General features: G+C 55.7%; 1 protein-coding gene and 1 long non-coding RNA gene across 3 annotated transcripts in view; one reads left to right on the top strand and one right to left on the bottom strand.

Annotated features, from left to right (window-relative positions):
• LOC119256148 (uncharacterized) overlaps positions 1-16311 on the top strand; it is a 33665-nt gene that overhangs the window by 3381 nt on the left and 13973 nt on the right. The gene's annotated exons all lie outside the window — the stretch shown is intronic.
• The window catches only part of EFCC1 (EF-hand and coiled-coil domain containing 1), a 29476-nt gene continuing 22330 nt past the window's right edge, over positions 9166-16311 (bottom strand). Inside the window, exons 4-9 of one of the 2 annotated variants that reach the window (XM_037523918.1) lie at positions 16096-16237; positions 14804-14969; positions 13244-13384; positions 11759-11828; positions 11561-11569; positions 9166-10964 (exon numbers count right to left, since the gene is read on the bottom strand). In XM_037523918.1, the coding sequence (XP_037379815.1) occupies positions 10837-10964; positions 11561-11569; positions 11759-11828; positions 13244-13384; positions 14804-14969; positions 16096-16237 (656 nt within the window). In that variant the 3' untranslated portion in view covers positions 9166-10836. The remainder of the gene's footprint in view (positions 10965-11560; positions 11570-11758; positions 11829-13243; positions 13385-14803; positions 14970-16095; positions 16238-16311) is intronic. The other variant, XM_037523927.1, reaches the window with a different exon arrangement.

Genomic DNA, 16311 nt, shown 5'->3' with positions numbered 1-16311 from the left:
TACGGGGGCTGGCTCTTAGCCCTGAGACCAGCCGTCCCGGCGGGGACAGAACTAACCAAAGAATCTGGACATAGCCGGTGCCCTTGGCTTAGAGTGACTGCACCCCCCACCCTGTCTTCTGGAGGGAGCAGCCAAAGGGGGGCAGAGGCAGCCTGGTGGTCTTCCCTGGGGTCTGTCTGCCCGGAGAGGCCCTGTGTGGGAGGCGGTGCTGGGTAATGAGGAGTGCCACTTACCTGTGAGGCTGGGGCTCCCTTCTGTGACACGTCCCGCCAGAGGCGCTGGAGCGGCTGTGTGTGGCTGCCAGTGGAGGCCACCACTCCAGTGGAAGGAAGGAAATGGTGAAAATAGCCGCTTATCCCCGCGTGCAGCCCCGGGGGCCTATCTCTAGAGGCGCAGGACCATAGGGCATCTCCAGCTAGTGCAAGAGGCCCCCCCCCACACTATACTGCCAGTGCCTCCATAGGGGAGAACCCAGGAGCCCCTGTGCCAGGTGTGTGGGGCTTCCAGACCCTGATTCGGTGCCTCTTTCTCCTCTGTAAAGTGTCCGTGGCCTCACAGGTGTGGGTTGGGCCGCGGCCAGGGCTGGGCTGAGAGTCCCATGGTGGGGGAGTGACTTGGTTTTGAAGTCTCCTTGGTCTTCCAAATAGGTGGAGGAGAAGCTGTGCTATTGGTGCCATTGCTTCTGGAGCACCTGACCCCATGGATAAAGGGCGCCAGCCTGGGCTCTGAGCCCTGCTGGACACGCGCCTCTCCCTGGGAGAGAGGCCGCTGTTTCGTCTGCGTCACTTTTTTTTTTTTTATATAGTTTTTTTTTTAATTTTTTTTTTTAATAGAGGCATGTTTTCTTTCTTTCTTTATTTGTTTGTTTGTTTATACATGCACTGGGTACAGTCAGAATCACGGGAGGGTGAGAGAATTCACCAGAGCCAGAGCAGGGAGCAGAGCAGGCAGAAGGACCGAAGTACACTGCTGAGGGGAGCAGCGGGCGGCAGGAGAGGTCTGCACGCCACGTGGGGCCCTCCTCCGGTGGCCGGGGAGCAGCCGGGGATCGAACCGGCGCTGCAGAGGCTGCGGGCAGCTTCACAACCCAGCGCTCAACCGCTGCGCCACCGGGGAGGCCCTCGTCTGCATCACTTTTATTCCATCACTACCTTCTACGCGGGGAGTGGCCTTGTTCTCCATGTATGCCAGTGTATAAAGTTTCTCTTCAAAGAGAAATGTATTTTTAATTTAATTATATATATTTTATTATCTTTTTTTTTTTTTTAAGATTTATGTATTTATACAAGAGTACAGGCCAGAGGCGTGGGAGGGTGAGAGGATTCACCAGAGACAGAGCGGGGAACAGAACAGGCAGACAGACCAAATACACTGCTGAGGGGAGCAGCGGGCGAGGCAGGAAAGGGCTGCTGTGCCATGTGGGTTGCTCCCTGGCAGGCCAGGAGCTGAACCCGCGCTGCAGAGGCTGCGGACAGCTTCATAGAGGGCGCTCAACCCACTGCACCACCAGGGAGGCCCAAATTTAATTTTATTTTATTGTTATAAAATATGAATCAAAATCAGACCTAGCAGTAAAACAAATTAAAACATTAATGCATGTATTTGCTAATAAGTCATAAAGATATCACCACTATGAAATATTAAATAAGCCAATAAAGGGTTTGTAACAGAGGGGGGGAAATTGCACTTGAGGGGGGTGAGGGATGACTGAAGTGTGGGGGTCCCTGGGGTGGAGCAGAAGCGGTTTGGCTAGAGGGCCCAGAGACAGGGAGCGGGAGGAGGGTGCCGGGACTGTACCCCAGGGCCACAGTCAGTGACAGCCAAGGAAGTGAAATCGGAGGAGAAGGTCTGGGCTACCCAGTCTGGAGGCCATTCGGGAGGACTTAGGGCCGGAGTGAGACTGGGAGCGGCTCAGCCGGATGCTGAGGCTGCCCTTGACCTGCCCTTGACCTGCTGAGGGGCTGGGTGCTATGCAGCCCACTCTTCTTTCCCTTTTTCCTATATTGTTGTTCATTTTCGTGCAGTTACTGTTTCTCCCTCAGGTGTAGTCCCTGTAGCTCTCCCGCCATGGCGCCCGGGACCGTCACCACAGCCCCTTGTGTTTTTTCCCTTCCCTGTCCAGCCCCTCCCCCTCGCTGCTCCCCCCACTGGATGCCTCGGAGCTGCGGTCAGCTTAAAGGTTTTGTCTTTTTCCTGACCCTTCGTTAGGGTCGTCCACATGGAAGGGAGACCACCCGCTATTTATCGCCGCCCTCTTGGCTTGTTCGGCTAGCCCAGTCCCTCCGGCTCCACCCCGACCGCGGAGTCGCAGTCCCTGTGTAAACACACGTGCCTTTTTCATCCCCTCATCTATTTGGGGCCTTTGCCTTCTTTCCTTATCTTGGCTGTTGTAAATAGCGCCACAGTAAACATAGGGTGCATAGGGGTGCAGGCTTCCTTTCGAATTAGTGTATTTGTGTCCTTCGGTAGATTCCTGAGTGGAATCGCAGGTCACACGGTAGATCCATTCGAGGCGCCTCCACACAGCCGTCCGTGGGTCCCGGCCTGGAGGAGCCAGGCCTGCAGGGGTGTCCCCGTGTTCACAACAGCCTGTGTGGTTTCATCTTGTCTTTTTTCTTTTTTTTTTTGACCATCCTGCACTTCCTAGCCCTCCTCAGTGCGTGGACTTGACATCACGCAGTTAGTTGTGTGTTTTATCACCTGCTTCTCTCCCCGAGGACGGTGTCCACCTCCTAGGGCCAAGGCAGAGGGCTGCAGTGGGGGCCCCTGGGTTGTGTGTGGCAGGTTGAGTGAATGGTTGGACTTTAAGTGACGCCGTGCGCAGGAGGGACCTCCCCCTTTCTCACCTGCCCCCTCTTCTGCAGATGCTGAGGGGCCTGTGGGGGCCTGGGCGGGGACAGGTGGCTTCTGAGCCTGTGGGTGCACTGGCAAGAGCTTTTGCTGGCAGAACTCCTGGGTTTTTTAAAACGCTCAGCGATGCGGATTGCAGCGTTGGAACGAAAACCTACCGTGTGACCTGCGATTCCACTCAGGAATCTACCCAAGTGGCGAAAACCAGACTCAGGGAGTGAATCCTGGCACACGCGCACTGGCGCCGCGCACGGGCGTTCAGTGAAGTGGCGAGAGTTTGTGCTGAGGGAATCTCCATGAAGTATTATCAAGGGAGAGTAAAATGCGCTGAGGTCTAAAGGAAGACCCCATTTCGGTAACAGACTGGAAAACTCTCCATGCCCAGGGTGCCCCGGAGGCCTGGGTGTTGCTGGTCCGCATCACGCGCCCTCGCAGGGTAGCCTGTTCCTCCATGGGCAGGTTGGGCGTCTTCTGAGGGAGGCTGGGGTTTCCCCTTCCCTCCTGAAGGGGGGCACTCCGTTCTCTCCCCCAACTCAGCCCCGTCTGCAACCCGGAAAGGAGCTGAGTGTTCACCTTCCTCAAGGCCCAGGGGGGCTGCCGGGTGTGTCCAGAGGAGTGACCTTCCCACCGCTGCTGCTGGCCCAGAGCTGGCAGGCCAGGGGCTGGGGCGTCGACACCCCTGCATGGCAGATGGGTCACACGTGGGCAGAGATTCTTCCAGGACCCTGCACCCCGACAGGAACTCATCCTTCCCGGGCCTTCCCCTCCCTGCCTCCCTCCCTTGGGGAAGGAAACCTGGCCTTGTCCCCGCCCCCACCTGCCCGGGTACCCTTAGAGCTGGTGGGAAGGGGGCCTGCCAGCCGTGTGTCCTCACCTGACCTGGTGGGCCCCTCTCTCCTCCCCAGCCTCTGAGACTTGCCCCGTGTTTGTAGTGTGTGTACCTTCAAACAACAAAAGCTACACAAACACATTTTTTTTGTGGGAAAGTAAGAGTTTCAGATAGGCAGGAGGGGACAGTAAGCTTTTCCTCCATCCCTCCCTCAGACAAGATTTCTCTTTTTTCCTGTCTGTATTTTCTTCTGCCCAGGCAGGGGCGGGCGGGGCTTGGGCTCTCGGGAGCCGCCTCCTGTGCCCACGGGCCTGTGAGCAGCCTGCGGGGCACCAGCATCCTGGGCCCAGCGCGTGGGCGGCGCCCTCCGCTGAGGGCATTTTCTGGGCATGCAGCAGGCCTGCTCTCCTTATCGCAGGCGCACAGACCTTCGCGGGGGCTGCGGTGTGGCGGGGCAGAATTTGGGCTCCTGAGAGGGCTCCTCCTTGCAGGGACCGCCCAACCCGGCCAGCCTGATTTACTGCACTTTTCCTTGTGGGGAGCCTTCAGGCTCCTGTTAGGTCACCCTCACCTCCTTGTGTGTGGAGACCTCCCCCGCTCCTGTCCCTCTCTCAGTCTGTAAACATGCTCATAACCTCCCTTATTCTGCAAAAATTGCGTATGTGTATATGTGTGTGCATGTGTGTGTCGAGCTCCCCACCCCGCTCCATTTCTCCCTGCTGCTGCACAGCCAGACCAGGTGGGGTGGCGCCCCTCTGTGGGCACAAGCTCTACCCTGTCCCCTGTTTTCCTCTCAACTTCAAGTACAGTTGCACCCACAGCTCCAACTCCAGCCCAGACCTGGGTGTCCTGTGCCTCCTGGTGGTTCCCTTACCACTGCCCTCTATCCTGTCCACCATCATGCCCTCACCAAGCTGCCCCCTCTCCTCTGCTTTCACATTGACAGAATTTGAGCTGATTGCATGATTTTCTAGGTGAAAATTACATCTCCAAACTTCCCTTGCCTTAAGATGTAGTCATGTGATCAAGCATGACCCAGTGAAAAAGAGGAAGACATTGAGGGTGCAGTGTTTGGCTTCCAGCTTCAATTTGCTGGCTGCAGCTCTGGGGACGCCGTCTTGGCCCATGGGGCAAGCTGTGGGTTGTGCATGGCAGAGCCAAGAGCAGAGAAACTTGTGTTCTTTGCAATTCTGGAAACCAACTCTGGCATGCCTACCTAGACTTCTCCCTGAGAGCGATGAAATTTTCTGTTGTTTAAGCCTCTCTCTTTTTAGGTCTGTGTTACAGCGGCTCCTGACACCAAGCAGGCCAGTCAGCCTGTGGCTGTGCCCCACATCTGCCCCCACTCTTGCTACTTATTGCACAAAATGGTCCTGCCTGTCAACCTGGGTGGGCAGAAGTCCTAGGCGTGGCTCCCAAGACCCCACGCCCTAATCCCCAGCGCCGGTGGATCCAATGCGGAGCTTGTGCTGTTTTATGCTAGGGTCAATCCTAAAAAAGAGGGGTTTTCCAGTATGTCCTGATCTAATGTGAGCCCTGAAGTGCAGGCAGCTCTGGCTGGTGGTTGAAGAGGAAGTGAGAGAGCTGAGCCGAAGGGGAAGTCGGAGACATGCCGAGTGCAAGGAGGGCTGGGGACGCTGAAGAGAGAGGAGCTGCTGCTGCCTTGGCATTAGGGGGCTCCCCAAGAGCCTCTGGGGAGGAGCACAGCCCTGCCTGAGCCTTGATTTCCTTATGAGACCTGAAGCAGAGAACCAGAGCCACCTTGTCCCCGCACTCCAAACCCACCAGAAGAGTGAGAGAGAGATGAGTGTGTCTGGGAGCTGCTGAGTTTGCCTCAATTTGTTACAGCGGGAAGAGAAAAACCCTACAAGGCTTCCCCACTTGCGCTCTGTGTTCTGCCCCGTCACCCCCCAGGGTATTGCCTCTGCAACTGTCTCCTTTCTCCCCCCATCGCCAGTTTCTTGCTCACTGGGTCACTTCCCTCGGATTACAAATAACCTGTAACATCGCCTTTTGAAAACCTACCTAATTCCCCATCTTCCTCCATTTACCACCGACTCTCTGCCTCTCTCCACCATATGACTCCTGCAAAGATTCGTCCCCACTCACTGTCCAATGCTTCGTAGTTTCTGTTGTCTCGCCCCCTCCCCTCCAGTATATTCAGAACTTACCTGTTTCCCCCTTGGGCTGCCACGCCCCTGGGCTTTGGTTGACCCCTTGCTTCCCGCTGCACTCAGAACGTGCTCCCCCATGGCTCGTCCCTGCTGCTTCTGGGCCTCCTCATGCACCCTTCTCTTTGCTTAACAATCTTCACTCACATGGACCTGCTTTCTGTTCCTCAGACACTTCAGTGCCTTCCTGCCTCAGGGCCTTTGCACTTGCTGGTCCCTCTGCCAGAAGCAAAGGCCCTGCCTCAGGGCCTTTGCACTTGCTGGTCCTTCTCCTGGAACCTTCCATGGCTGTTTCTTGCCATTGTGTCTCAGTGCAAATGACTCCTCTTCTCAAGGCCCCCCAAAGGGAGGCCCCACAATTCTGGACTTTTTTATAGCACTTATCAGGACCTAAGATTATCTTCTTTTTACACTTTGTAGGCATTTATGAAGTGTTTTCTCCACTGCACGTGAGTAAGATGGAGGGGACTTTGCTCCATGAGCTGCTGTTTAGAACCACACCTGTGACTGACACAGCGTGTGCGGAATAAATATTTGTCAGCTTTGCTGACCATCTCTCTTCTGCTTCCAGCCAGTCCATTCTCTCAAGGACTGTTGTCTCCTGGGTGCCAGTCTCTGCCTCTGGCTGCAAAGGCTTGACCTTGTCACTTCCCTCCTGGACATCCCTGCAGGGCTTCCCAGTGTCTTCAGGATAAAACCCAGCCCCTCAGCGGGTGCTCTTGGGCCATCCTTTGCTGTCCTCTCTGCCTACCCTGTCACCTCCCCCTGTCTTGCAGCTTTGTGGTCGGTCATCTTTGCGCCTTCCTCCCCACTCACGTGCAGATTCTTCTCTCTGCCTTTGTCTCTCCAGTCCTCCCTGTCTGCAGCGCTCCCCTGCATTTTGCCCGGCACTCTCTATCCTTTAAGCTTCACACAGGGCATGACCTCTTCCAGGAAGCCCTCCCTGACCTGCTCCCCCACTGAGTGAGTGGTGCTGTTTTTGGCTGAACTGTTTACCCACAGCCCAGCAGCTCCTAGGGGGCCCCAGGCACCCACAGGGATGGGCGCCGGTGCTGTTCCCCTACTGACGGAGAGTCAGCAGTCTCCGGTGACTTCAGATGGTGCCGCCTGGGACACAGTGAGAAACGACAGAGTCTTCCTTTCCCACCCCCTGACCTGAGGAGAGAGCCTCAGTCTGGTAACTGTATTTTAGGGGGAGCAGTGCTTAGAAGGCCTTTATTTTGGGGGCCCAGGGTCCTTCACTATGCTCCATGTAGGGACAGGAAGGGCCAGAGCAGGATCTCTATGATCCGAGCAGACAGGTGAAGGAGGAATCCTGGAGCCCTCAGTGGCTTTTGCAGGCTTTTATTGGGATTTACTGGGTACACAGCAGGCAGGGATGCTGGGGGGGCCGGGAAGCTGGCAGGCCACCCAGCCCCCAGCAAGTCTTCACTCTATCTATGCTCTCTGGCGTTCTCTGCTTCTCTGCTCTCCTGGCGTCCCCGTGAAGCCGCCCTTATACGCCCAGTCTTAGCCCAGGTGTATCCACTTACGCATGCCCACACCCCGGGGCAGGTGCCCGCCATCAGGCATGCATCCAGGACCGCAGGGATCCATCATCCGTCCTAATGTTGGGAGGGCAGGAAAGCCTGGTGCTTTTTTACCTTACCCTGTGCTTCAGGAGCAATGTTTTCTTCTCATGGGACGCAGAGAGGATTAAGGGGCGTTGACTATAGTCTAGCATTTTCAGCTTGTATACAACCAGGAGGAAAATGGGGTGCCCCCGTGACCAGGAACCCTGTTTGCTGATTCTTTGCAGGTATTCCTCTCTACTGTTGGGGTGGGGCTGTGGAGGAGCACCCTGGCTTCCAAACCCAGTGTTGCCACTTACCAAGTCTGTGATGTTGGGTAATAGTTCCAGCCGCTCCCTGCTCAGTTTCCTCATCTGTGTAATGGGGGAATATAAAACCTCCACGGTCCTGGAGGTCCATGGGGCCGAGTGTCAGGCTTGTAAAGTGTGTTGGCACAGTCTGTCCCAGGTTCACCAGCCACAGGCAAGGTGTGTGCCCATAAGCAATCGGGCCATCAAGATTGGCCTGATGCCCTCTGCTGAGTTGTCTTCAGTGTCTAAGGATTTGTCTGTTGTGATTAATAAGAGACAGAGTCTGTGCTCCAGCTTGGCGGCCAAGACTTTGACCCTTTGGCCCAGTTTCATCAGGTTTAGCAAATGCATCTGGTGAGCAGTTAACGACATGCTTGTATTGTCTGTGAACTTACTGTTATATGGCCGTCTCTGTATGGCAGGGGAAACTGGTTCCCAATTAAATGAGAGCACATCACCTTTTCCCTGTTAAAATTATTTCCATAAATTTAAAAAGTGAGCTGATCCTAAGGAAAACACTAGGTCAGTAATAGCACAGGTGGAAGGAAGATCCTGCAAATAGCCAGAGATGGAGGGAGGTGATCCCCACCCCCTGGGGGCAGGCTTGGGGGTGACTTTGAACCGTTCTTCAGTCCTCTGTTAAGTGGGTGCGTTTGCCACCTAGTGGCAAGAGTGTGAAATTACAGACTATTTGCGGGAAGGGGGCAATTTAAGGTCAACACAATGATTTTTGTTTCCAGGTGTGAGAGGACATTAATTAGAAATTCACAGACGACATTTTCAACAAGTTGCAGATGGTTTAAGCAACCCCAGAGAAACCTCTTTAGAAAACAGGGAAGAGTGGTAGACATGAAGGCTGCTCACAAATACAGGATTCTCCCGTTTGCCCTGAAACATGGTAGGAATCCTGCCCATCCCCCACTCCCTCCCCTTGGCCCCCCACCAGGCTGGCTGAAGGGGCACACAGCAGTGTAGTTACACAGGGATCCCCACTTGGCCCCGTGCTTAGGGTTTAAGGCTTGGTGGCTGCTGTCTTGAAATGTATGTAATCAGTTCATCTCTGGATGTGTTTTGCCAGTGAAGTCCAGCAGGGCAGTGGAATATGCTCCAGGGACGTGGAGCCTCAGCTAACACTTACTCCGCTTCCTGTCACCTCTGGACTCTTGGTCGCCTGCTCCCCTGTCCCTGACCTGCCCTTTGCCTGGGTGTGTTATGCCAGTCTGCTGGCTGGAGGCTGGCAATGGGAGGGGTTGCCTGGCAGCCTTCAGGCCTGAACAAATGAGCACATTCCCGCCCCCCCATCTCTGTGTCCTTGTGTACTCCTTCAGCAGACTCTGTGCCTGGGGGGACCCTTGTCTTCTTTTCAACATGCTGGTGACCGTTGGCAGCTTACTAATATACCTAAATAGTGTAGTGCTGGTTACTGATATACCTAAACCCACACCACAAGCACCCGAGTCACCCTCAGTTTTGATGAAGCATATTTTTATTAGGGAATGTATTTGTTGCTACTGCTGCCTAACAAAACATCCCCCAAACTAGCAGCTTAAAACAATGACATATTTATTATCTCCCAGAACTTGTGAGTGACTTAGCCAGGCAGTTTTGGTTCTGGAGACTGCAGTCAGAATCTCAGCAGGGGCTACACTCGTCAGAAGACTTGAGGACAAGCTTCCTAGCTGTGAGCCAGGGCTCAGGATTTCAAGCATGTGAGGGCAGCCGGGCTGATCTCAGGGGCTGATCTGACGATGGTTGTTGTGACTGGAGGCTGGTCTGACAGCAGGAGGCCTCGTTCTTTGCTGGCGATTGACAGGAGACTTTGGTCTGTCACGTGACCTTTCCCACAGGGTTGCTTGGGGCACTTATGACGTGGAGAGCAAGGACAGAGCCACCAGCCTTTTATGACTAATATCAGAAATCACACCATCACGTCTGCCACGTTTTCATTGTTGGAAGTGAGTCACTAAGTCTAGCACACGCACAGAGGGAAAGGAATTCAGCTTTATATCTTGATGGAAAATTATCAAAGACTTTCTAGGCATTTTAACAGGAAATTTTCAGACGTAAATAGTTACAAGACTTCCATGGAGAGAATGCTGGAGCTTTGCTGGAGGCCTCTCCCGAGGGATGAACAGTTCCCAGGAGCCTCCCGTGATGGGAAACTTCTGGGTGGGCCTGTGACCGATGCTGAGGCCCACATATCAGGGGAGGTCCTGTTTCTTGTGAAGGTTTCTCAGAAATGTTGTACTTACTCTGCTTCTGTCCAAAGGAAACCCCAAGTTTCCCCTGATGACTGCTCCCTGGAGCACAATTTCTCCCCTGGAGACATCCCCCAGCCTTCAGCTCAGCAAAGAGGTGCCCACATCTTTCTATGAAATTGTACCCTCGACCCACTTTGCTGTCAGTGACCGCAGGCCTCGGTGCTCCTAAAGGCCCTGCCTGCTTATCATGGCAGCAGGCTGGTCACTTGGTTGTGAGTATAGGCGCGGGGTGGGCTGCTTGGCTCTGCGGGGCCGAGGGCAAGGGCAGTCTTGGGGAGAAGAAACCCGAACCTGGTTGCTGTTTGTTGAAGAAGGTGATACTGCCTGACTGGGGGTTTCCCCAGGGAAGCCCCACATTCTCTTGCCCTGAGGGGGTGTGGGACTGCCAGCCTCTGGCCAGGTTCTGCTCACTGAGAGCAGCAGGCCAACCTTGGGCCAGGCACATCATTGGGCAGATGACCAGGTAATACTGAGGTTCAAGGCCTTAAAGTTGAGGGCCCAGCCTCTCTCCTGTGGGCAAAAGGAAGGCCACCTGGGCTGCAGCCAACAAGGCTGAGGGTTCCAGGAAGTGCCTGACACTAAGGCCGACTCTGCAAAGACAGCAGAGAGCCCTCCTCTATCTTTCCCCCTCCCCAACTTTTTAAAAATCAACTTAGAGCAGTTGTAGTTCACAGAAAATTGAGCCCAAGGAAGGGAGGCTGCCAGGCTCTGACACGGGAGGCCTGGGAGGGGGCCTAGGGTTTCAAGCATGTGAGGGCAGCCGGGTTGATCGCAGGGGCTGAGCTGATGATGGTTGGTGTGACTGGAGGCTGGTCCTCGAGGCTGGTCCGGCTCACCAGGATGCCCACAGACTGATCAGTGATCTCAGCAGGAGATGAGGCAGGGACTGGTGAGTGCAGGAGCTGCAGAGGCTGGTGCCAGTGGCTCTTTCTGCAAGAGCTCACAGCCAGCTAAGGCTTGGTGCAGGGCATCCAGAATGGCCAAAGGGCCAGCTGTCTCTGCTGGAAGGAGAGAGTGGGGAGGGAGGGCTGGGTCACTTGCCCCCTTCCTTGCACCCTCCTCCATCCCCGTCCAGCTACCTCCTCTTATCTCTCTACCACGGAGGTCCTGGGGAAGGGGCTCCTAGGGCAAAATTTCTGGCCTTCTCCCTGATGTCAGGGCCTGTTCAGGGCACATATCCTGAATCCAGCCCGACGGGGCCAGTGAGGTCAGGCTCATCACCAGTCAGTCACCCCAGGCCCTTTGCACCAGGAGCTCGGCCTGTCATTTTGATGTCACTGGTTGGCACAAGTTGGCACCGAGGAATTTCTGCTGCCCTGAGCTTTGTTTAAACATGTGGGGGAAGGTGCTTAGCTTGGCGCTTAAAGGGAGATACCCAGAGCCTTGGGGGCAGCCAGCATGTGGCTTTTCTTCTGCACCTCAGTCTCCTCATCGATAGGACACAGGGGCCTAACAACACAGGTGCCACCTCAGCCCAGCCCACACTGAGCCCAGTGACTGTGGACAAGTCTGAATCGCCAGCAGGGAGCCTACCCAACTCCCTGGGAGACTTGGCCACACTGGTTTCTTTAGCTCTTCTTCCTGGGACGTCTGTTCTCTGCCCTTTTCAGATAGCACTTTTACTTTCCTCAGAACTGGTTCTGCCTGTCCCCTTTACAGCTGGTCAGGGCGGGAATGACGGTGGCATTTGTAGGCAAGACATCAATCTTGGGCCAAGGCTGGGGTTTCCTGGTCAGGACACCCTCCAGCCACCGTCCAGGCTCCTAAGGTCGGGGCGCTGTCCTACCGTGTGCAGGGTCCCCGCAAGCATCCAGCGTGCTCAGCAGAATCTTCCCCAGGGCTCTTTTCGATATGTTCTGAAAGAGAAATGGAGACGGGGCTCAGACGGTGCCTCATTCAGCAGGTGGGGCTTGGTGGCCACTGTGGGCTCTGGCTCCCTGGGGGCTTATGGCAAACCCCATCATCCCTTCCTGCACCCCCAACCCTGCCGGTGACTGCACTGCTTGATGGGTGGATGGAATAGCCTGCAGCACCCATCCCATCAACCAGAGGTCAGGTATTTACTGCCTGTCACTTATGCCCAAGTAGGCACTTGCGAAATAACCCTGAATAAGAGCATTTTTATGTATTAGCACTTTACTCCTTGCAGCAGCTTGTTTAAATGCCCATTTTCACCAGTGGAAAAGGCTCTGCAGAGAGAGAATGAGGAATTTGCCCACAGCCAGGAGGTAGCAGGGCCGGCATTTACCCCGGGCTGTTTGTCTGGAGCCCGTGTGGGAACCAGCGCCTTTGCTGCGTGTGTTGGCGGCCGCTCTCCCGGCCTCATGCCCTGTGTGCCAGGCCACCCTGCTGCCGGCGGCGCCTCCTTCAGACCTGGCTTCAGGTCCCCGCCCACCTCATGGTGGCCAAGCAGTCCTGGCTAAATCAAGTATCTCTTAAAAAAATTATTTTTGCTGATGCTATTTGGGAACATAACTGGCTACTGTGTACTATGTTGTCATTTTTTCCTGTCGGCCGCCTTGCCGGGGAATCCCAGCCTTTGGCCTCTGGTTTCCCTGGGTGTCCCATGAGGGTGACTCTGCTCTACAGCGACCGGTCGCTCTGTGTCCCCTTCCCAGTTCTTACGCCCTCTCTTTCCTGTCGTGCTGCCCTGGCCAGAAGGTCTTGGCGGCAGGCAGTGGCGACAGGCATGTGGTTAGAAGGATTCATCCTAGCGCTTCCTCAGCACGTGTGAAGTCTGCTGGGGTTTAGCAGAGACTCTTCTTGGCTAGGAAGGTTGTTCTTAACTTGCTGAGAGGTTTTATAATGAAACCAGACTGTTCCTGACTTCTCTGCATCTACTGAGACAAACAGATGCTTTTTCACTTTTAATCTACAATGCGGTAGGTTGTGTTGGTAGGTTTCTTGTTCTGATATGGAAACATCTTTGCTTTCCTGGGATAAGTGCAATTTGATTATGTTGCATTTCGTTACATTGTTGGATTGGGTTTGCTAATATCTAATTTAAAAATGTTCCATCCTTATTTAAATGTGCCATTAGCTTACAGTCTTCCCTTCTTACACAGTCACGTGTTGCTTAGGGACATGTCCCTTCAGACCCTGCACCAGAGCGTCCTCCTTCTTGATTAGCTTCTCTGAGCCTCGGTGTCTGATCTGGGTGTGGACATAACACCTCCTACGGTGAGGAAAGCCCAGGGCCGGGGCCTGGCGCCAGTGGGGGCTCCCTCCCAAGAGCCCCTCCCCTCCCCTGGGCAGCCTGCCCCCAGCCTACCCGGTCCCGCAGCCTCTGCAGGAGCTGCAGCACGTCCACCAGCTTCTCTTCCAGCAGGGACAGCCGCACCCGCTCCGTCTCCACCATCTGCAGCTCTAGCCGCAGGTGCTCATTCTCCTCCGCCTTCCGTGGTAGCTCAGCCTGTGGGACCAGTGGGGCTCAGTGCCCGCCCTGCTGCCCTCTGCCCCTGCTCATGGCTCACTCCCAGGCAGGACCCCTTTGCTGGCCTTGACACCATCACAGAGATCATCTCACCTGGCCCCTCGCCTGCCAGGTGGTTAGGCAGGTAAAATCACCTGTATCTCCGCTGTGGCACTGAGGCCCAGAGGAGCTGAATGGCTGGCCTGAGGCACACAGAGAGCCGGGCTGATGGAAGAATAGGAGGAAAATGTTTTATTTTCCAGTCAAGGGACTCTAGGTGGAGAAAAGAGAAGGAGACTCTTCTCTCCACCTTTCTGATTCTTTTTCTTTTTAATAATTGCTTTTCTTGGTTGCAAGCAACAGAAACTGACCTGGCTAGTTTAACAGAAAGGGAATTTGCTGGTGGTGGACTGACTGGTGGGATGGTCCAGAGTGGACTGACGGCTGGAGAGCCTCAGGAACCCACAGCGGGGGAAGCCGAGAGCAGGAGCCGCTCAAGGCTCGTGTCTGGCAGCAAAGCAGAGAACACTCTCCAGCTGTTTCCTCCACCTCCCCGGATATGTAAAAAGAAGTGCAGGCTTAGAACTTCAGGCATGGAAATACAAAACTCTCTTATGTTAAAACCACGGTTTGTGAAAGTGCAGTGCTAGGGCTTAGTAAATGCTAATTCTTGGTAGCATCCTGCGGTTAATTACTTGGAGCAGAGACATGAGGAGAACAAACTAAGCGGCCAGTTGCTGTAGAGACATCTGGCCGCTGGTGTTGCGGTCCCAGCTCCCCGCTCCCCAGTGTTCTTGATGACAGCACTCACTAGGTTTTCTTGGTGGGGGGGACTGCCCCTCATCTGACTTTGCTAGAGCTCCCAATCCCGAACCCTGCCCCCTACCACAAGGATGGTCCCGGGAAGAGCACTTGGCTGAGGCTGGGCCAGCAGAGTTCCTCCCTGAGATTTAATGGGAATGAGGCTCTTATTGTCCCCTTGGGGTTTCTTAGGTGGCTTGATAGGAGCCTGGAACTGTCTGTGGTCTTGCCATCCCTCTTCCCACCATGCAGAGTAAGCCCCTTTGAAGTTGGGGAGAGTGAGGCCAGTACCCAGAGAACCACAGAGTAGACAAGGGGAGACAATCTAGCCGGGTCCCTGGAGCCAGCCGTGCCTGAAGCTCATCTCAACTGTTCTTCTGAGGCTGTTCTTCCCAGCTCTGTGTTCTAATAAATTCCTGTTTTGCACTCAGGCTGATCTGAGATGGATCCTTTTAACTTGCAGCCAAAATATTCTTCATCAAAGGAAATCACATTGCTGAGTCTTGGTTTACTCCTTTCTGAATGGGGCATAGGACTTGACTGAGATGCCTCAGTGTTCTCCTAGCTCTCAGAGACCCTAGGCTTGATCCAGTCCTCAACCTCTGGGGCTCAGCTGACCTCCTCCTCAGGCGGCCCCACAGTCTTCCCTCTGCAGCCCTGGGTCTCCAGGTGCTCCACCAGTGTGGCGATGCGGGCCTCCAGCTCCCCCAGCGCTCGTGCATGGCCAGCACTGCCAAAGTGGCCAAAGTAAGTCAGGAGCTTCTTGGCTGTCTGGTCATCACACCTGCAACAAAAGGAGAGTGGCGGCACTGCTTCCCCAAGGCTACCCCAGCCTCAGGGAGTGGGGGCCTGCACCCCTGTGCTCAGCCCTCTCCCTGGGCTCCACATCTTTCACAGAGGAAAAGCCAAAGGCCTCACCTGATCTACGCCCCACCCACCTTCACTCACTCTGCTCCAGCCTGGGAGGCCTCCCTGCTGCCCCTCCCACTTGCCTGGGGCCTTTGTCCTTGCTACTCCAGCTTTCCAGAATGCTTTCCCTCATTTCCTTCATGTCTCTGCCCAGGTGGCAGCTCTCAGAGAGGCCTTCCGGCATCTCCCTGCATGGCTCCATCTGCCCCTTCCCCTGCTTCATCCTCTCACTCTCGAGGGTGGGGGCCCCCGTTTATTCTGTTGGCCCAGTGCCCCCACGCCGGCGGGACAGGGCACCCAGCCGCACCAGGTGCTCGCTAAGTGACACGTGGACTTGGAGAGCCAGGGATGACGCTAACCCTGGAAGAGCGGCAGCACTGTGCAGTCTCATGGGGACGTCACTGCAGCCCCCAGGGGGTGGCCTCATGGGGGTCTTTGATCACAAACCCTCACGAGAGCTGAGAGCTCTGCCAGTTGGGTGTCTTCGTTTAGAGGCGAGAAGACTGAGGCCCCAGAAGCCAGCGACTTGCCTCAGGTGCCCCGGGTGTCCCTGGCCCGTCCTTGCCCCCCTCCCCCTCCTGGTGGTTGTGAGGATGACCCGAGCTCAGAGGTCAGAAAGCGCCAGCCCGGGGCCAGGTGGGACGGGGCACTGCGGACAGTGTTTGTCACACGGAATGGGGGTTTGGAAGGCACCTGACAGGCCTGCAGGCCACACTGAGCAGTGGGGCCTGCCTGGGGACAGTGACCAAGGGATGCGCGAGGCAGTGGGCTGAAGCCACATGCCTTTCTGCTGCGCTTTCCTCCCTCAGAGCTGGGGCCGCGCCCACCTCCCCCCATGGATGAAGGGCAGGGGTTCCCAGATGTGAGTCACCCGCTTTCCTCCCAAGGTCAGCTCTGCCCCCATGTGAGGGCCTCTAGGCTCTGGGCCCCGCCGGCTTTGGGCTCTAGGCTTTTGGGCCCCAGCGAGGACAGGTCCCGGGGCTGCGTCCCGGCTCACTTACCCGCTGCCGAAGCTGGACAGGCGCGCCAGCAGCGAACCGACCTCGACCGCGGGCGGCCCCTGCCCCTCGCGCCACTCCTCCTCCTCTTCCTCATCAGAGGCCGCCTGGCCCTCCACCGAGCGGAACAGCTGCTCGCCCCCTGCTGGAGAAGCGCGGGGTGGGGGCATGGGACAAAGGGGGAGCTGGGGCAGCTGTCCCCAGGAGGGCAGAGGGTGG

Source organism: Talpa occidentalis, unplaced genomic scaffold (assembly GCF_014898055.3).
Source record: "Talpa occidentalis isolate TD23 unplaced genomic scaffold, MPIMG_talOcc4v2.1 talOcc4.10, whole genome shotgun sequence".
NCBI lineage: Eukaryota > Metazoa > Chordata > Mammalia > Eulipotyphla > Talpidae > Talpa > Talpa occidentalis.
Note: the sequence above shows the minus strand (reverse complement) of the source record. Positions and strands in the feature narration are given on the sequence as shown.